Source organism: Chlamydotis macqueenii, chromosome 19, assembly GCF_036417535.1.
Source record: "Chlamydotis macqueenii isolate bChlMac1 chromosome 19, bChlMac1.mat, whole genome shotgun sequence".
Taxonomy (NCBI): Eukaryota; Metazoa; Chordata; class Aves; order Otidiformes; family Otididae; genus Chlamydotis; species Chlamydotis macqueenii.
In genome coordinates, this window is record NC_141574.1 from 7,535,410 (window position 1) to 7,556,305 (window position 20,896).

The 20,896-nt window shown below is 57.5% G+C and overlaps 1 protein-coding gene across 4 annotated transcripts; it reads right to left on the reverse strand.

The window, feature by feature from the left end:
* Positions 1-566: 566 nt before the first annotated feature.
* Positions 567-17,254, reverse strand: MMP28 (matrix metallopeptidase 28). 4 transcript variants are annotated; one of them, XM_086763288.1, is made up of 8 exons: positions 17,180-17,254; positions 9,949-10,028; positions 9,157-9,320; positions 5,727-5,968; positions 4,852-5,146; positions 4,287-4,436; positions 3,585-3,752; positions 567-2,485 (listed from the first exon to the last, which is right to left on the reverse strand). In XM_086763288.1, the coding sequence occupies exons 1-8, from the start codon at positions 17,216-17,218 to the stop codon at positions 2,091-2,093; spliced, it is 1,533 nt and encodes a 510-aa protein (XP_086619414.1). In that variant the 5' UTR covers positions 17,219-17,254; the 3' UTR covers positions 567-2,090. The 4 variants fall into 4 exon arrangements, with proteins under 4 accessions (XP_086619414.1, XP_086619415.1, XP_086619416.1 ...); XM_086763289.1 differs by lacking the exon at positions 17,180-17,254 and adding an exon at positions 16,634-16,738 and having other exon boundaries at positions 4,852-5,097; positions 5,747-5,968; XM_086763290.1 differs by lacking the exon at positions 17,180-17,254 and adding an exon at positions 16,634-16,738 and having other exon boundaries at positions 4,852-5,065.
* Between the last annotated feature and the right edge of the window lie 3,642 nt (positions 17,255-20,896).

Genomic DNA, 20,896 nt, shown 5'->3' on the forward strand with positions numbered 1-20,896 from the left:
GGCTGGTGACAGCATCCATGGCATCCGGGCAGGAGACATGAGGGATGAAGGCACCACCGATCTTTGCCCTGCAGGCAGAACACCGGCACAGGCAGGACATCCTGGGGTGTCATGGCATGAAGGAAAGCAAACAGGAGCAGCAGGGAAGGTTTCAGGGTGCTCCCCGTCCCACGGGAGGCAGGGACCCGCCTTCATGCACAGCAATGAGCTGAGGTGAAGGTGAAGAGCTGGAGGGCCCCACCATCATCCAAGCTGAGAAAAAAAAAGAAATAGTAACACATCTCAAGGTGTGGAGAAAGCCTCAGTAATTTGGGATGACGTAGGGAAGAGAGTTCCCATGTTCTCCTCACTGTCAGCATCATGTGCTTCACACAGTGATTTTTTTCAGAGGGATCCGTCCCCCCAGTTTGATCCAGCAAGCACGAAAGCTGCGGCCAAATTCAGCAATGCCCGCTCCAATCCCAAACACCCATATGCATCTAAATAGAGCCCTTTCAGCAAACAGGAGATTGACTTAAAAAAAAATACAGAAGTGTGACATGAAAACAAGCAGAAATCCCAACGCCGCATATCCAGAGTCTCGGTTTATTCACCATCAGGTCTCCAAGCCCTCGGGACTCCCTGGAAGTGACATCACCTCACTATCATTCGATTTGAAATAAAAATGACGCAGCCCCATCTCTTTGGCAACATTGAAAGTCCCCTGAGATTTTCAAGGCACGAGCAGACGAAGGAAGGGCTCGGTCAGAAATATCACGGAGAGCGGGCAGAACCGCTCTGCCTCCTGCCAAATCCACCTCTCAGCTGGCAACCGGCGGCACCAAAAGCCCTGGGGCAAGCCCAGCTCCTTCTCTGCGGCAAGGCGGGCGAAGGCCAGTGGAGGACGTTGAGTCGTCGAGGCTGCCGGCACCGGCACGGCATCCCGGCACGGCATCCCGGTGCCGAAGCCACCGGCCCCAGTCGAGGCACCCAGGGTCAGAGTCCCGGGAGAACCACCAGTGAAGCAGCAGCCCACCTGTGTACAACCCCAGCAGGGTGAAAATCCCCAAATCTCTCAAATCAAAGGACATTCTAAGAAAGTCGAGCCCCGTCCTGGTCAGCACGGAGGGCTGGCATTTGTCGCCACCAAATTCAAGCCTCGGGGCCCCGACGCTCCCCCACCGGTTTTGGGAGACCACGTCCCTTTGCGGACGTGACGGGTGACTCGGTGCACGGTAGCCTGCGGCGTTTCCAGGTGGGGAGCCTGCGCTGGGAAAGGAATGAGGAATATGCAGCCGAGCTGTCCCGGTGAGCCTGCATGCATGGACATGTCTGCCCATCCCGCTCACCCTCTCCTTTTCCTCTCCTCCTCCAGATATTTTTCAACGCAGTTCATCCAACTGTGGCACAGGGGCACAGGACTCAAAATACATTCCTCTTGCTTCTTGCAGAGACAGGGCAGAGGACAGACGCTTTCTCTGCGCACAATAAAGGCTGCCAGCTGAGCACAACCCTTATTAGACACTGGAGAACCCACCCAGCCACCCCAAACCCTCCATCCCTGGGGCAAAGGAGGGGAGGAGACAGGAGCGAGGGCTCTGCACACACAGTGGGGGCAAAGCTCAACATGGATGCGTATTTTTGTCCAAATGTCTCTTTTCTTTTTGGTTTTAACCAGGAAACATTGCCAGCCTGTTATTTAAAACCCCCCCAGCCCCACACCAAGCAGGGGTGAGGCCAGATCGCGGGAAAACGACAGCTAAAGTATCAACAAATCCCAGTCCTGGTTTGAAAAGAAATGTGTAACAATATCCTGAAATTGATATGTTTGCAGTCTCCATGGCTTAAATCTTTTTCTTTTGTGGTCTTTTTATAAAAATATTGTCTCCCACAGCTTCCAGCCCACCTGGCCGCAGCAGACCCGCCTGGGTTGACGGCCACCCCGTCCCGGCAGCATCCCCGCTGCGCCGGGGCATCGCTCCACCGACCCGCGGCTCCAGCCGTCCGCGGGGAACCCCGACCGAACCCAGGCAGGACTCCAGAGTCAAAGACAGACGGATTCCGGCAGCGGCGAGCGCGACGGGGCTCAGTCCCCTCTGTTTTGTCCCTGCTCAGAAGAGGACCTGCCCGCTGTTTGCGTCCCAGCAGCCCATCCAGGGCAGTTGGGTGGCCCATTTGCCGGTGGCCACCACTCGCAGCTTCGCCCGGTCGAATTTCCAGTACTGGTCATCCCGAAAGAAGTAGAGGAAGCCGTCGCGGTGGGCTAGGGCGCCCGCCGTGCCGGGGGGCAAGCCCTCCCAGTCGCGCAGGCTGCGGGGGTAGTAGGGCTCCAGGGCGAGGGTCTCCTCGCTCACCACGAAATACTTGGGCCCTTTGAAGAGGACCAGGCGCCGGAGCTGCTGGAAGTAGAGCGCGGTGTCGGGGTGCCGCGGGAGGCCGCGGGCGCTGCATTTCTGGGGGAAACCGGCCTCCAAGGTGGAGCCAGTGTAGCGCCAGCATCGTCCACCTGGGAAGAGATGGGGAGAGGGGTCAGAGCCCACCGTGACAGGGTCCATCACAGGCCCGGCTCCAGGGGACGTGGAAGGACTCAGCCAGGAGCGTGGCAGCTTGAGAGGTGGGTCTGTGCCGTTCATCCCGCTGGCATCACCACAGGGCCGCCCCATGGACCAGATCGGGAGGAAACTGAGGCACGGGGCTCGGGGGCAGGGAAAAAAACTTGCCACGGACAGAGCAAGGCCACCACGCCACCCGTCAGCCCACGCTGCCTCCGTGCAAACCTCCCTCCTGTTCCTGCACAGCGAGCGGGACAGACAGACCCAGACCCCTCCGGGACAACGGAAACCAGCGCTGCAGCAGCAGGAACTGTGACCGGGGCCGAGCGCTCAGCCGTCCCCGCGAAGCAGGCAGACAAAAGCCCCTTTCTGCTCGCAAGCTGTGGCCTGACCCTGCCCCAGGGAGGGAGGGAGCGGCCGAGGGCTGGGAGGAAGAGGGGCTTTTGGCTCCCACCCAGCTGCAGCAACAAAGCCCCCTTTCTGACGAGCCGGTAACTGGTTTCCATTAAAAGCTGGGGCTGATCTTGGTGGCCCGGCTGCCTGGTTTGACCTTCCTCCACCCGTCTGGCTGCAGCGTGCCACCGGGCAGCGCGCGGATGGCATTTCAGCTCCCCGCGGCACCTCAGCCCCCGGCACGGCGCAGGGAACCGCGTGTTCCATGGGAACGCCGCGTTCCTCTCAGCTCCCCTGTGGCCACGCGTCTTTGCGGAGCATCTTCTCCCCGAGACCCCAAAGGGTTTGATGGAGCTGGTTTTGTTTTTAAACACAGGGGAGCGCTGCTGTCCCGTATGGGCTAATGGGGAAACTGAGGCACGATGAGGGGGTGAGATGGGCTGCCAAGGTGATACGCCCAAGGCCGTATGGTTAAGCCGCGGCAGGCACCAGGGCTCCTGTGGGTTTTTGCACACCCGAGACCCAGCGATGTCCCAGCTCTGCACTGGGAGGGGACCAGCGGGAGAGGATAGGGGACATGGGCAGGAGAAGGTGCTCCAGCCAGACCCGGACAGCCGGACCAGCCGGTGGGGAGCTCGCTCGCCCCTGTGCCTCACCTACCTTTGAAGAAGTAAAACTTGCCGCTGAGCTGGGACCAGGCGCAGGCGTCGACACCAGCGGGGAGGCCGGGCCAGCGTGTCTGCAGCGGCTGTGGGTCACTGGCGTTGCCGCTCACCGGCACCACCCAGTAGTGGCTGCCCTTGAAGATGTAGAGGTTGTGATCCACGTCTGTGGGGCAGAGGGAGGAGTGAGTGGGGTCCCGGGCAAGAAACTTCATCCCACCCCCCCAGCCGCTGGTCCCCGGCTTCCCTCTGCTCCCCAGGCAGCTCCACGGTGCTTTGGGGATGCTTGGGTTTTGGAGACTCCCTTCCACTTTCCAGCAACCCTCTGAGCTCTCACAACTCGCTGCCTTCACTCCAGCCTGGAGAGGATGAAAGCTGACTACAGCTCCCCCTCAAGGTTCATCTTCCACGGTTGAGCTCCTGCAGTTACTAAGCCTTGCTGCGGCCCAAGTTTGGGGATGTTTTCCCCTCTCCTAACACACCAAGCCACCACTGCATCCTCAGGATGTGCTCTGCTCCATGGCAGTGACGTGCAGCAACGATGCCACCAGCCCCAGGAACGCGTACGGGGCTGTGGACCAGCCAAACCCACCTTTCCCACCACTGCAACTTATCAGAGCAGAAGCAGAAACATCAGAGCTGCTGGGGCAAGGGGTAGGGGTGCGTGTTTTGGGAGAGGGTTGTGTTGGCCAGCACTCACCAGCGGTGATGGCGTCGAAGAAGGAGTGGCAGTAATAGGCGCTGAGGCTTCTCTGCCGCTGGTCCCCACCGTAAAGGTCCACGCTCCAGTCCTGGAAGTGAGTGAAGACCTTTCCCGGGAGCTGGACAGCCAAGCCCTTGGAGGGCTTCCCTGGGATGGAGCAAGGGGTGGTGAGTCATGGAGAAGGAGCAGGGAAACAGCTTTTCCCAAAGCACAGGGCTGGGGATGTGTCTGGGGGCTGCAAACACTCCTTGTCCCACCGTCTGGTTCCTGTCCCCCTCTACAAGGTGATGGCAAAGACCTCTTGGTACGCCCAAAACAGGCACCAGCTTTTCCCTGGTTGCAAACAAGCAGGCAGCAAGTCCAACCTTCCCCGTCCTGGAGGACCTGGAACCCATCCTACATGCCCTACCCCAGCCACAAAAGGATGGGGCCCATCCCTTCCGTGCACCTTGCACGCAGTCCTGTCCCCTTGCAGGGACCTGCTCCCATCCCTGCTCCTCGCTCTCCATCCCAGGGAACAGTCCCGGAGGAACCGAGGGATGCTCGGGGAAGCCAGGCTCACCGTACAAGTTCTGGATGGCCAAGATGTCATCCCAGCTGAGGACAAAATCCTTGCTGAGCTTCTTGTAGTAGGGAGACATCAGGGCGCTCTTGACGGGGGAGTGCTCCAGCCCCAGCGTGTGGCCGACCTCGTGTGCCACCACGATGAAGAGGTTGCGTCCTTTGCCGCTGTGCAGGGACCAGCGCTCGGCGCTGTCGAAGTGGGCTTCTCCGCGCTGGGGGAAGAAGGCGTGAGCCAGGGCACCTCCTGGGGACATGAGAGCCATCATGGACCGTGGGGCAGGAGAGGACCTCAGCTGCAAGCCAAGGGGTGGGAGGGGCACGTGCAGCTCTGGTTTGCCCAAATACGCATCAATTTTAGCTATTTAGAAGGTCTCCTGAGAAAGAACAGCAGCTTTCCACAGCGAGTGCAGCCCAAACCAGTTCTGCCTGCTGTTCCTGAACTCAGATGGGGATTGTCTGCTCATTTGGTTCCTTGCTGGGCTCGGGCCGGGGACTGAAGCCACTACAATAATGACCCACACCGGGCAAAGACTCAAGAAAAGAAAAAACCTGGGCTTGTCTGATATTAAAAGGAAAGGCTTATCTGGAAGGAATGAGCTCAGGTTTGGAGGACGCCTTCAGGGTGGGGAGGCCTCCTTGAAGGCCGTCAGCGTGATCCTACAACGAGCATCTCAACCGCTGTGCTGGCAGACTCCAGTTGCAGAGTTGGGACTGAGGGCCCCAAATCAGAAAGCAAAACTGGTGCAAACTGGGAGGTGTCCTTGGTTAGAGGGACTGCCAGGCCAGACCCTTGCCTCCATCACCACCAGCCCACCACCGCCCCAGCCCTCCTCCCTGCCGGGGAAGAGCCCACGTTGTAAAAGAGAAGCTTACGAGGGGGAAGCGACCAGCACCTGGTCCGTCGAAGGCATTGTTGAGTCCATCGTTGTGGTCCCCGTGGAAGAAGGTCAGGCGGATATCAGCCGGGCCATCCTGCGCCTCCCAAAACACCAGCGCCGACACGTTGCTCCAGAGCTCAAAGGCAGCTTTGACGGCCAGGCGCACCTCGTGCTGTGGCAGGTAGGAGGGCCAGTTCACCACCCGGTAGGTCAGGTGCCGCTTGTACCACCGCCCGCCTGCAAGAGGGGCAAGCTCAGCATGACGATGGGGACTTGGACTCCTTCTTCCAGCCGGGGGGGCTGGGTGGAGGAAAGCTTCCCAGCACTGGGAAAAGCCATGGCTTTCCCAAACTGAAGCTGAAAGCCCACTTGGGCATCTCACCAGCAGCCCTGGCAGCCTGCACTGGCAGCAGGACCCACGAAGCCCCTCTGAAGGTGCCACCACCAGGTCCTACCCCAGACATCCCCAAGGCTGCAGCTCCAACCAAAACCTGAAAGGGGCCAAAACCTGTTTGAGGAGAAGCTAGGGCACCCAGTTTGAAACCCTCCCTTGCCTTGCTGGGCTTTCCAGTGCCAAATCCAGCACAGGTCTCCCACCCGAAGACAGCTTCATGCCCAGAAGGACTAAGGACCAGCTTTCAGGGAGAGAGAGCAAAGCAACCTTCCCAAACAAGCGGCCCAAAGGCAAAAGGAGTGGGAAGGGCTCTCGGCAGCCCCTGTGGGGCACAACGGCACTGCGGGGACGGGGATGTGGGATCGCAGCCCGCTGAAGGCAGATTTGCCAAGAGCTGGGCACCAGCCAGAGGGAAACAAGGGGAGGACAGCCGGGTTTGAAAGGTGTTGCCAGGAAGGAACGGGACTGACCACCGCGGCGCAGATCTCACCGCGTGCCCAGAGACCCCACAGGTGGCCAGGGCTCCATACAGCCGGCCGGCAAGCACAGGAGGGGAGGGAACGTGTGTTGCTGTCTCCCCTGATCTCCCTCCCTGAGTCCCAACCTTGTCTGTTTTGTTTTTTTTTTTTTTAAGGGGATTTCTTTTCTTCTCCCCCCCATCCTTGTACACATAATTCAAACATGGCAGATATCGAGCCAGGGCAAGGAAAAGGGGGCCAGCTCCCCAGCGGCCAGGGCTGTATTTTCACCAGTTTTAAGGGTGCCCTGACCATTTCTACCTGCAGGAGATGCTGCCTGGAAGCCCAGCTGGGAATACCCAAAGCACTGCCCACCGTTCACTTTAAAAGCATCATTTTACCATCACCAAAGATCTCCCTGCCCCTGGCTTCCTTAAAAGCTTTGTCCTTTCAGGGGTGACGCAGCCCCGATGCCACCGGGGCAGATGGTGACAATGACAAAGAGGACAAGCCCATGAGATGCCCCATAGCGGTGCAAAGATGCGTGTTCCACAGCATCGCAGCCCCCTCCTCATCCTCCAGCACACCTGGGCAGCTGCGGGGACCCCCGGCACCCCCATATGCCAGGCTGGGAGCATCTGGGACCAGGAGAGAAGCCGTGGGGCCGCGCTGGGAAGATGCAGGGGCCAGAGCTGGTGCAGAGGCGTGGGAGCGGCGACAGGTCTCCAGCAACTGCAGCCGCTCCAGATGTGTGGGGAAACAGGGGGAACGGAGCCGGCAGCACGCCGGGGGCTCGCTGTCAGGGGTCCGAGCCAAATCCCTCAGCAAAGCTGGCAGACATCCCATCCCAGCTCACCCACCCTGGCCATGGGGACAAGCCCCACCAGCATCCCATCCTTCCTTGCAAGGAAAGAGCATCTCCCCACCGGAGGCGGACGGATGACGCCCATCGGCAGGACTGGGTGAGGTGAAGGCAACGGGCTCTCGGGAAGAGGAGGGCTGGGTGCTGCATGCAGCCCTTGAGCCCGGACAATGGCAGGCAGGGAGTTCCTGGAGGGGAAATCCAGGACAGCGCTGCCCGACACGCTGTCTGGCCAAGGACCTGCTGGTCAGCAGAGCTCCTGGCCAGCTCCACTGGCTGGTAAAGCCCAGCAAGGCAGCGGGAAGAGGTCCTCTTCCCAGCACCACACCCCATCACATGCAGGGATCCCCCCAGCCTGGGACAGACCCCAGGAGCAGCAGGAGGGACAGATGCCCTCCCCAGCCCTGCGCTGGCCACCGCTGCCAGGCTAACCCAGCCGGGAGCCGAAGCTCAACCAGGGTCGGCTTTTGCCCCTGCGGCGGGGTGCGAGCGTTGCCCGAAGCCGGTGGGATGCCGGAGCTGGCGGATCCTGCTGGGAGAGGGGTGGATAACAAAGCGCTTTGCTGGCTCAGCTGCAGCGGCTTCCTGCTCCAAGAAGGATAAACAGCCAACTTAGCACAAAGCCTCCGGTCTTCCTGCCCTGTGTCACCAGCCGTGCGGGCACCCATACGGCATTGTTCCCGTCCCCGCTGCCTGCCCGCCGCATCCCGGCCTGCTGCCAGCGCTGGCCCACCGGAGCAATGACCACACAGAGCCCTTCCTTGCCTGGGCTCAGGGCCGCTGTGCATCTCTCATGGCCCATGGACCACGATCCCCAAAAACGAGCCCCATGAGCCACAGGGCACAGGCTTTGCCCATCTCCCGCTGCACGTCCTTCCCAGCTCTGCTGTCCTGCCCTCCCACCCAGGGCACAGCAGGCCCCCTGCCCAGGACGGGGCCCCCGGGGGCGATGCCGCATGTCAGGGTTTTGGAAGAAAAGCCAGAGGCAGGAGGAGGAGGATGACAGGGTCATCCCCTGGGGCCGTCCATCACCAGCCCCACCAGATGCAGAGACAGCCCGACACGGCACAGAGCTCGCTCTTAATCTCGCCTTCATTTTTCCCATGTCCTCAGAGCAGCTGGTCCCAGCCCTCTTGCTCTCTAAGAATCCAGTTACTCATCCGCAAGCCCAGGAGGGAGCTTGTGAGAGACAAGAGGCCCGGATCCTGGATACGCAGGAGCAAGGGAGGTTGCTCAGAGCAGAGTTAAACCCCTTAACGTGGGGGAAACAACTCCCCGCGGCCCGGCACCAGCAGGTTTTGTGGTTATTGCTGGGTGACTAACACACATTAGACTCTCAAAGCTCAGCAGGGCCTCGCTGCACACCGGCCCCTGCCCTCCAGATTACGCCACCACCCCGTGCCAGGGGCCACGGTGACCTGATAGCTCCTCGGGAGATGTCCTGGCTCCCTTGATGCCAGTGAAACACCCTGGAGAGCTGAATTTCCCCACCAGTGGGAGCTGCATCGCTCTAATCACTGCTGACATCAAGCCATGCAGGATGACTAAAAATAAAGAGGTTTAAAAATGAAGCTGTGCAAAGCCCGAGCGGGTCCTGGCAAGGCTGCACCTCCTGCCCACGGCAGCATCTCCAGGATCCAGGATGGAAGAGCTGGACCCTGAGCACCTCAGAAACCCAAACCTCACCGGGATCACTGCCGCCGGTGCTCACCGTGCTGCGCGGTGCGCCTGCGGCGCTGGGCGGCAGAGGCCCGGTGCGCCCAGGCAGCGCGGCTCTCCCCGTCGCCCGTGCCGCACCGTGGCAGAGCCATCTGATGGAGCGTGGGCGCATCCAGGACCCCGCTGAGCGGGAGGTGGGTCACCCACTGGAAGTCCCTGGAAAAGGAAGGGAGACGTCAGCACCCACACCCAGTGAACTTCATGCCCCGCCATCAGGAACACATCCAGGTGACAAAACAAGAAGGATTTGTCTCTGCAACCACATCCGACCAGTGAGCCATCCCCTAGCAGGGCAAAAGTAGGCAGGGGAGCCTAAAAAACACCTTTTCCAGTTTTTAACCCCAGCCGTTTGACTTTGCGCTTGACTTTGTGCAGGGTCAGGCCAAGGATGCTCCCAGCGCCAAGGCGATCTCGACGGGAGCAGCCCGAGCAGGGGCTGTCAGCTCGGCCCCCCTGACATCTCCCAGCCACCCCCACCCTCGGCCTCGCCGCAGATACGATCGTAAGGGGAGCGCCGGGCCATAAAAGGCAAATAAAGCAGCGCAGCGACCGCCGGGCTGCCAGCAGCCGGCATCCAGCTGCGGGAGCTGGGTACGGACCAGCGTTTCCAGAAAGGACCGGTTGTGCTTTATCGCTGGACCGTGCCAGAGAGAGAGAGAGAGAGAGCCCCTGGCTGCAAAATGACCCCCCCTCCAGCTGTGAAAAGACCCACCGAGCAGCGGCAGCTCCCAGGCAGCCGGAGTTCGCCGCGTTTCTGCCGGAGTTTTAAATAAAAGGCTCCTACCTCACCGCCGCCGCGAACTCGGCGTGGCTGTGCGCGCCAGGCCCCGGCTCGCCGAAGTAGCCGTATTTCTCCAGGAACAGCTGCAAGAAGAGACACGGGAGAGGCAGCTCAGAGCACGGGCAGGCGTTTGCGCGCCTCGGCTCGGGATGTGGGCGGAAAAAGAAGGAGATGGGACAAGAAACAGTGCAGCAAACCCGGGGCCGTGCAGAAATACCCAGTTATTTTTTTCCCCGAGACCTCTGCACCCCAAGCAGAGATGTGCCAAGCCGATCTGGCCTGTACGTTTGTGTCGTGGGACTTGGGAAAACCTCGACTAAGCCCATTATTTTTGATGGCTCTTGGGCTTTTGGCCACGACAGGATGGAGGCGTAGGAGGAAACGTTGCTATCAAGAGATCAAAAAAAAAACCCCGCTGCCATGTCATCCGCAGCCAGAGGCTACCAAACCCACTCTAATCACCTCGGATGGATCAAGGCAACGATTAAATAAATGCTAAAGTGCTGCGGACAAGAGTAGGGTGGGGTGAGACGAGGTCAGGCTGCAGCCTCCCCTCATCCCTGCGCAGGATGTGCCGCCGCAAAGCGGAGATGCTCCGGGGGCAACCCGCTCTGCCAAACCATTCTTCTTCTTATCGGCCATTTCCACGGACGGAGACTGTCGCTCTGAACTCGCTCCAACAGATAAATTGCACCTTAAAGAAAATAAACAGCTTCCCTCTGGCTAGCCCGTGCCCCCAGCTTTCGGAGAAGTTAACAGCAGCGGTCGCAGGAATGCTCCACGCCCGCCTTCCCCGCCGCCGGGGATGTCCGCGGGAGACAGGGAGGCCGCCCAGCATCCTGTTAGTGCAAGGGAATCAGAGTTAAAGCAACGAGGAATAAAAAGTGAAAGCGGCTGCTTAATTTCCCGCATCCGCTTCGCTTCCCGCACCCCAAAGGAGCGGTGGGCGCAGCACCAGGACTGCTATGAATTGCCCTGGGACAGCACGGCTGCTGCCCACTGGGAAAAAAATAAATATGTGTTCCTTAAAGCCTCTTCCCTTCCTGCTCACCTGGGGGTTACTGATGGGCAAGGTGGGCAGAGAGGAGGACGAGGCTGATGTTAACCTGCCCTCAACGCCACTCCTGACTGTCCAGCTCCAGCGGCGGCTCAACGCCGCGCACGCCCCCGCAGAGGCTGGCCGCGCTTTGCCGGTCGCCTGGTGAGGAGCAGGAGCAGTTTCTGGATACAGCATCCCCAGCGTGCACCAGAGCCTCTCCCTCTCCTCCTGCCCAAACCCTCCACTTCGCCCTTAACAGCCATCTTCACGCTACCCCCAAACACGTCACCCTTCGCATCCGCCACCTTCCCCAGAGCAGGGCAGGCACCTTCCACCTTCTCTCTGCTTGTTGCTCACCCTCCCCTCCCCTTTCCCCAGCCTCATCTCCTCCAGCCACAGGGCTGATCTCCTCTTTTACCCCTCTTCTACCTGGAGGATCCCCCTCCAGCTGTGGCACGGCAAAGACCTGCACGGTTTCCTGCTGGCATGTGCTCTTCAGCCAGCCCCAGCCAAAAAACACGGCCGTGTTTTCCACCAAACACATTTGCCAGCTGCATCTTGTAGCAGCTGCAGCAGCAAAAGCCTGAGCGCGGTCGGAGTCACCCAGACACGGCACGCGTGGTCCTGGTGAGTCGGGATAAATCAGGGGTGAGCAAGACGAGAGCATCGGCTTGTTCGCCAAGGCGGCAACACCTCTGCCCGGGAACGGACGGCACAGCCTGGACGTAGCATCTCCCCAGCCAGACGGGGATAACGCCCGGGTACCAGCGGGCAAAACACAGCAGGGATGCGGGATGCTCAGGAGGATACAGGGATGGGAGAGCCTCCCAGGGACAGGGCGGCAGGGAGGTTTGGGAGAGTAGTCTGGAGAAGAGGAGGGGGTATCTGGCCCTCTTCCTCAGTTGTTGTGTTTTCATAATCAGAATCAGAAAATTGCCAGCTACATATATGGAGGCGGGGTGACAATCCCCAGTGGTTACATCACTGCTGATAAATGTGAGCTACAAAGCACCCAGACAGAGAGTCCCGGCTCTCAAATCATGGCACAGTCTAAACCTTCTCTACTGCGATGTTGCTTTCACTCGGCATCTAAAACACAACAACACGAAGCTCTTTCCTCTCCTGTAACCTAACACAACCCCATTCTTAAAGCATGAATTAATTTTTTTCCCCACCATGATCTCACGCAGGCTTGAAATCCTGTCTGGACAATCAGAGTGCACACAGCTACCACAGCAGCTGCTCCTGAATGCCATCAAAATGTGCACAGGCCACCAGCTTCATTATTCCTGCCCAGATCTCCCTGAGCTTTCAAAGTCCAACCGAAGCGGCAGTTTCCCTGTAGCTTCTGGCCCGTGTCCTGTTCAGGTTCACGCACGCAGGCACCAGCTCTCGGGGTGCAAAAACCACCAGGAGAAATATTATGACTTTTTTTTTTTCTAGACATGGTTACGGTGAGACCTGGAAACACAGAGCTACAGGAGAGGGATGTGATGATCCCCCGCTGTGCCAGGGGATCAGCACATCCTAATTTGACTAAAGGAGAGCATAGCAAGTCCCCTGGACGAGGGGAACTCAAGACTCCCCCCAGCACCGCCCGTGCCCTACACACCCCCAGAGACCAGCCAGGCTCTGGAAGGGCTGGATGGAAGCCGGCACCAGCCCGGTTAAACCTCTCCGGAGGCTGCAATGCAAAGCCTGGCCATGCTGGGAAAACCCCCTCCCTCCTGCCCCAGATGGGGAAATGCTCTTTTCCATACAATGGGAGAAGAAAAACAGCAGGAAACCGAGTGCTGAGCATTAATATGAAATATGACAAGCTCCCTCTCTGCACAAGGGAGGGAGAAGAGGAAAGGTCCGGCTGCCCGGGAGCCAGAAAATCCTTTGGGGCAGCAGGAGGATGGTTTGGGGGAGACGGAGGGGCCCTTCCCATCGCAGGGCTCTGATGAGGAGCTGGTTGAAGCCCTGGAAATCACATCTGCTGAGAGCTAAAGCCAAGGAAACACCTTGCCCTCGACTGCAGGCATCGCAGGTGGAAACCCCAGCGGCCCCAGGCTCCATCCTGCATCATTTCACTGCCCAGCCGGACACGGGGGAAGGCGCAGCTCTGGCTTTTCAGTGTCCCCCACAGCCTGCCCGTGGGCTGCCTTCAGGAGATATCAAGGCGTTTAAAAACGTCCATTTCTCTCCACTCTCCCAAGCCGCACTCCCGCCTGCAGTCGCAAACCCTGAGGCAGAGTCCCCGTGTCTCTTTTGTTTAGGGGTGCGTGTAAGTGTCTATATAAACATTACACATACAGACACACAGAGACACACAAGAAGGGTGATCAGCAAGTACAGAGCTTGGTTGTCCTCCCACTGAAAAGACAGCGAAACATCAGCTAATTCTGCATGCGAACGGCGGAGGCCAATTAAAACCCCAAGCCCCATCTCAGCGCTGTGACGCTCCCCTGCCGCGCCTCATCCGGTCCTGAGGGGATCTCCTCTCCCACACACCCCTCCTGAAAATCGACTTTAGGTCTAACTAAAACCCCTCCTGGTTTCAGCAAGCCAGGTCTTTGGGATGCAGAAACAGCGCTAGCTCCCTGCCTCCCTGTCTGCCTGGACAGGAGGGATGGTATGGGACAGGAAAAATAAATACCGCATCACTTGGAAGGACATGAACGCCACGAAACACTCCCAGCCCCGGCTCCAGCATCACCAGAGCCACCCGAACGCATCCCAAAGCACTTGGGGAAAACATCGCGCTCGGCCAAACCTTCCCCTGCGGGTACCAGAGCAGCTGACAAACCAGTTTGGTCACGCAGACTGGTTGTGCTTTCATGTCTAAGGAGAGAACAGAAACAAGACACTGGGTCTTCGCCCTCCATCAGGATGGGAACTGGGGGGAAGGCGGCATCCCCGCTGCCAGCAGCCACCGGCCCCTTGGCTGGCGGGCGTTCTTCGCCCGTAACAAGTGGGGATTGTTCGGGGGAAGCGGGGAAGAAAGCGGGGCTGTTCACGCTGCGGTGACTCACGGGGCTGTTAATGACACCGGGGGATTGCGGGGTGCCGCATCCGTGCCATCGGCAGCGACTCAGAGCCGTGGTCTCGTGGGTTTGACATGCTCTTCATTCCTCCTTTTCTGCCCCACTCCTTGCATTGCCCTGCTGAGGCTGAACAGCAGGAATTTTTCCCAGGAAGAAGGTTTTTCTTCTTATTCCAATCAGAGGGAAAATGCAGGAGTGCCCTGGGAACACCCAGGGGTCCCCAGCTGACCCCCAAGCCCCACCATGTGCTGAGTGGTACCCAGAGCATCCCAGCCGTCTGCCCTCTCCATAAAGGAGCTCATCCGGACACCGGAGCACTTCTCAGCATAAACACAGCTCAGAGCCTACGCTAAATGTGAGCCCTTGGGTTGCTGAGGGGGAAAAGTCAGAGGCCGTGAGCCTCTGCAAGAGAGGGAGAGGAAGGACAGGACAGGAAAAAAAAATTAAACAAAAAAAAATCCTAAATGAGACAGTCTTGGTCCCTTAGTCTCACTCTCCATTTCCATTCCCTGCTTTTCTCAAATTTCTAACCAATTTTTCTTCTCACTGCAACAGACCTGTGGCTTCTCCCGCAAATCACGACTCGGATTTTATTGTCCTTTGTCCTTGGCACCACCGGCGCTCGGCCACGCTCTTCACTCCCAACACGGGGTGAGGTCTCACGTGCCACACGTTTCATACAATTCCCCCCGGGACTGGGGAGCCTCGGGCATCGCCACCACCCACCTGCTGCCCCCAGCACAGCCAAGCCAGAAACCAGGTCTGCCAAACTACGTGCTCTCTAGCATCGGCTCTCCTCCTGTCTGGAGCCTGCAGATAACGAGAATATTTCATGTACAAATGTTTCAAATTAAATTTCCAAATTTTTCTTCTTTTTCTATGGAGCTGCAATTGATACAAATGCAGTGAAAACAAGGGCACAAGCCAGGAAAATAACACAACTGGACATTTTCTCAGACTTTTGCATCTAAGTTTACACAACCCGTTGTTGCTAACTTTGGCTATTTTAAAAGCAAAAGAAAAAAGCTTTAGAAGCAAAGCCTGGCAGCGGTCTGAAAGCCACAAGTAACTAGAAGTATTTGATGTTATGTGAGAGTTTCAGCTTCCTCTTAAAAGCAAAATTAACCGCTCAGTTTATTCAGACGAGCTTTCTTACCCCAGTCTCTATACATTTCTGTGGTGTGTGTTGTCCCAAAGCCCCCGGCCAGTGCAGCACATCGCGCTGGGGAAACTGAGGCAGGGAGACAGGACAGGCGCTTGCCCAGCACCCATCGCCTGGGACCTGCCGCGATCCTGGGATTTGCTCCAAGGCTTCAGGGAAGAAGTTCTCAGAGTCACCAGCGAGGAATCAGAAGGCAGCTGGGCCCTTTTAAAGCTCTCACCCCCAATGAGCTGGGTTTCTTTTCAAACTGAATTTTAAATTATTGATTTTCTGAGCATAAAGAACTTCGCAGGTTTATTTTTCTCCAGGTGGGATGAGGGGCCAGGCTGAGGTTTGCACACACTGGGACAAGCACACGTGTCAATCACCTCTTTGAAGCAGCATCTCCCAGCATAAGAAGCCCGCACATCAAAACAAGCCTGAGCGTTCACGTGCGCTTCCCATCTCCGAGCATGCGAAAAATCCCAACCAATCCACCAGGACTTGCTGGAGTTTCAAAACCAAGCATCTGTGCAAACGTACACAGGACCAATGTCTAAACAAGAAAAAAACATCCCCAACGTGAACCTTTGTTCACCAGCCAAATCTCCTACCTCATCCTCCCAAAACAAACAGGAACGGCTGGTGGCACGGCGCGACAATGGCACCGGGACAAAGAGAAGAAACCCAAACAGAGGCGATGGGGACAGCCCTGGTGAGAGGCAGGGGAGGGGAAAGACTGGATTTTGTCTCCTCCTCATCACCAGGAAGGTTTCTTGGTGCTCGACTTCTACTGCCGGAGTGGTATAGACGCAGACGTACATCACTTGTGGGAACACACCTCCACACGCCGCATGTACGGGCACACACCTCCGGCACGCGTGGGCACACGCGCCGTGGCACTCGCAGCCCAATCCCACGGCACGGGCCCATCGCCAGCAGCCGTGGCCGTACGCCTGCGCCGTACGGACACCAGAGAGTCATTATGATTGGAAAAGAGCTCGAAGATCAAGCCCAACCATCAACCCAACACCACCATGCCTACTAAACCACGTCCTGACGTGCCGCATCCGTGCGTTTTTTGAACACCTCCAGGGATGGCGACTCCGCTACTTCCTCAGGCAGCGGTTTCCAGCGCCTGACCGCTCGTTCAGCAAAGACATTTCCACCACCAATTTAAAGATGCTTTCGCCAACCGCGGGCACAAACCTGCGGCTGGCACCCACCCGCCTGTGGCACGCAGGGCTCGGCCTCACCGCCCACGGGAGCACGCCTCGAGCATCCACAGCACCCGGCGAGAGCGTGGGACACGAGTGCATCTGCGGGCACGCACCTGTGGTGTGACCGTACCTCGGGGACACGCGTGGCGTGGGGACACGCGTGGCATGGGGACACCCACGCCCCACAACGGCTGGGAGGGTGGCAGCTCCCGACACCCCCCCCACAGCGCCCCAGCCCCGGTACCGGTCTTGGTCCTACCTCCGCCTCCCGCCGCTGCCGAGCGACCGGTCCGGGCTGCGCCGCCGCCAGCAGCCCCAGGGCCAGGGCGGCCCGCAGCGCCCCGCCCGCCTCCGCTCCCATCCCGGCTCGGCTCGGCTCGGCTCGGCTCGGCTCCGCTCCGCACAGATCGCTGCGGGCCCCCGCTCGCCTCTCCCCGCCCCAGCCCCGCCCCAGGGCTGGGCTCCGCCGCCGGCACCCGGGGATGGGGCGGGGTGGGGGGGGGTGTGTGGGTGTGTGTGCCTCCCTCCCCCAAAGATCCCTCGGGAAATGGCCCCTCCATCCCACTTCGCCAGCCGGGCGATGCCCCTTCCCTCCTCGCCCCTCCCCTGCACGCACACGGTGCCACGGGGACAAATTTCCCCCTGGGATCTTCAAGCCACCCCAGCCCCATCTCCAACCGGGAGAGCTGCCCCACGGACTCATCCTGCCCCCGGCTTGGCTGCCACTCCCCACGGAGGATGGAGCCTTCCTCTCGGTCCAGTCCGTGCAGCATCTCTGCCCCGCTCCCAGGCACCGCTAACTCACCCCGGCTCTCCTGGAGCAGGACACGCACGGTGTTCGCATCAGAATGCGTCTCCAGGACGGATGGGGAGCAGAGCACAGGACAGTTAGGGTGCTGGGCCAAACCTCCCGCTAGCCCTCCGGCTTAGGCTCTGCCCAGTTTGAAGCCTTGAGGGGGAAAGAGAACGAAAAAGCAAACCCGGCTTTTCATAAACCTGCACTCGCCGTTGGTCCAGACCACGCGATGTGGAGCGGATGAGGGCTCGGATGCGGCAGCCAGCGCTAGCCACGAGCACGACAAGCAACACTGCACCCCTCTTCAGGGGTCTGGTAAAAACAGCCCCACACGTAAGAACAGCACACACCCCCCCACTCAGGGTTGTTGGTTTGCACGGTTTATCCTTCAATTTCCCTCCCAGGCGCCGGACCTGGCCACCCCCGGCCAACGAGGGGCTGTTTACCAGCCAAGGCAACACAACACACGTGTCAGCGTCGCAGCGCTTGCACACAGCCGGCGACCTTGCGGTTCCCAGTGACAAGTTAACAGCTCTGTTTACTCCCTGCAGTGTTTTGTTTGACCATTTTGTTTTAATTTGACTAAAGCAAAAGAATGTTTTCATTCTGCTTCGGTTTGGGGGGAAAAAAATAGGATGTGACTTGTATCTGCTTTTGTTTTCATGCCAGCTTCAACCACACACCTATTTTAAAGCTCATAGACCTCTTCCTCTTCTTTTTAGTCATACCAGAATGTGAAGTTACAAGAGCATCTGTTGAAGGCAGCTTGAAGAGATCCGCAGGGATCCCGTAACACGCTGCTTTTCAGCTGGACAGGGATTAGCACACAGGGAAGGCAAGCGGGGAGAGAGCAAAGGATCCGCATAACATGGCAAAATAAGGAAGTGGCTGAGCCTCTGGGGAGAAAAATACAGACGGGAGAAACGAAGAAGGTGACGGCTGGGCCAGCAAGCGCTGACCGATGGGCTGCCGGGCGGCTGGCACGCCGTCGGGGGCTGGCGCGAGGGGAATACTTGGCCTGGCTACAGCGGTCCGAGGGCCGGCCACTCCTCACGCAGGTCAGCCCACCGCTTCCTTTCAAAACAAGAGCAGCTCCATCTGCCAACGCATCCGTGTTTGGTTCGTATCTAGGAAGCAACTGATCCATCTGCTCTTCCACTTAAGAACAGGGACGATGAGAAAGTGACTGGCTGGGCTCCAGGAGGAGCAGGAAACTCCCCTCCTCTGCTCATTGTAACTCAGGGAAATGTCTGGAAGGGCACCTGCAGCCCCCGGAGCAGCCAGCTTTCCGACCTGGCATTTCCAGGGGCTGCTGTGTTAGTCCTCAGGGGTTTTGGCACTCAGACGGAGAAGAATTCAGTCCAGCCTTGGAGATGCCAAATCATAGTTCTCTGCAACCTTTTGGCTCGGAGTACAAAGATGTTTATCCAGCTGCTGTAATCAGAACGGTATCAGGAACAGAAAAGCTGTCTTGTGGAAAGGTGAACAGATCTCCAGCTCGTTCAGCATTAGGTAAACGCTCCAAAGTGGGGCAGAAGAAAGAGTCCGAATCCTTGTACCTTCTACCCCAAAACTGCAAACTGAGGAGTTAAGCCTATGGCAAATACCTGACAAAGTTTTACTGAAAAACAGTCTCAGAAGAGCATGATAAACAGATCCATATAAGCTCTGGTTGCCTAAGCATTCCTGATTTCTTGGATTTCTAGACAAAATCCCATCAAATTTAATGCAAAATTTAACGCAATGCAGTCAGCTAGCCAGATTCCAAAACCCTTTCCTAAGATGCCTCCACAGCTTGGAGATCCAGAGGGTTCCTAATTTAATACGTTAATATATCAACCTGAAAACATCACGGGGGAGGAAATGCTGCTATCACGGCCACGGAGTCTGGAATGGGGGAGGCTTGCTTATCGATACAGGCGCAGCGTAGAGCAGTTGGGCACTGCAGAGGGAACAGCTGAGCCACCGGTGAATCACCGCCTGCTTCCGGCGGAGGTGAGCTCCAAGAGCAGCTTGTAAACCAACGTTATGAAACGGCACTTTAGTGACGTGGAATTTCTCGGAGCAGTTTTTAATGTTTACCACAGCTGATAAGCAAATAGCAACACCATTGCTCCTCTGCGGCAGTTACTACCCAGGATGGATGTGATGCACAAGAACTGCCCGTTAAAAATCGTCCACGCTTTGCGCCAAGAACAGGTTCAAGTTGTTCCGTCTCACCCACTCGAGACACTGCCTCAGGAAAACAGTCATTCTTCAGATGGTTGCTGCTCAACAGGAGCTGCAGCAGCTGGGGAGCAGTTGGATGGCTCGCTGGGTGCCATGTCAGGCAACGTTAAAAATTCCAGCGCCGCTGCTGAAAGGTGGCCAGATCTGAGACCGCTTTGGTTCAACCAGGCAGGCACAGCCACAGAACCAGCTGCCCCTCCTGCCCTCTGGTACAGGCAGCAACCTGAGCCTGTAAGAGTCAAATTCTTTACAAAGGCACAAGAAGCCCACATCGCCCTGGCTTTAGCTGCCACAAGGATAAAGCTTTTCTGCTTAGACACAGTTCTCTTGGGTACCTGATCTGTGCCTGCCAAGTTCTGACAAGTGAAAGGACTTCCCTTGTCCTTAACGTGTTCTGGATAAGTCTGTTTAATCTGGTATCCTGTCTTCAACAGCGCCAGGAACAGATACTTATCACAAGGGTGTTTAGGGGCGAAAGAAAAAAAAAAGAAAATGCAAAATCCGTACATACTTTCCTTGGCTTTACCTCTTGTGTGCAGAATTCCTGGGAAGTCTGTGAGGTCAAGAGAGGCTGCACCCAGCTCACAAGCCCTCCTACAAATTCACCAGCACAAGGCGTGCTCCGTTTGCCGGAGCAGTTTGACTGAATCTCACAGGTTATTTGTTCAGAGGACAGCTAAAACCATGGATATTTCTTTCTAGGATTAGGGCGTCACCTGAATTGCCGCAGACGTCACCATATTAGTATGAAAAGTGGACTTTTAAGCCCTTCTGCAACTTCGGGTGTATTCCGACAGCTGTGTTTTATTACAACAGCTTTACAAGCAATTTCTACAGCAGCATTAGCAACATAATGTACCGGGGACAACGTCACACCAGCTCTTTGTTATCCTGGAAATGGGAATTATCATTTCTAGATTAGGCAAAGCAGCGCTGGCTGAATCCTGGCCTCAAAACCCCAGAGGGGTTGGCTTCAGTCCCTGCTCCCATATCTCTCTCCAGGACTGTGGTATTTGAGCCACTTATTAAGCTGCATTACTTCTTAGGGTGAGGTGGGTTTGGCTGTATAGAGCCAGCACAGAAATTATTTGGCTGTCTCTTAAATTGTTTAGCTATTTTTGTTGCATTTCAGCTCTGTAGCGATCACATGCCTCTTCCACACTGGCACCCCTCCGTTACGCTTTTCTCCATCAAGCCACTGTTGAGCTTGGCAAGTGCTAGATGTGTTTTTATAAATAAACCGCTGGCATTCCATACAGGACTGATTTCCAAAACTAAAACCTCGCCGCTTAGAAAGCGTATCGGAGGATAAATCACAAGAAGAGACGAAGAAAGGAGAGCATAGCTGTTCCCAGCTCAGACAACCTGTTCCTTCTCCTGGGACAGTCTCTCTCAGTTTTCCACCTCCCGACAGATCTGCAGCTCGCTCTCTCCTTAGTTTCAAATGTTATTGTATGAAGTCCCACCAAATTCTCAGAGAGCATCTACTGACGATAA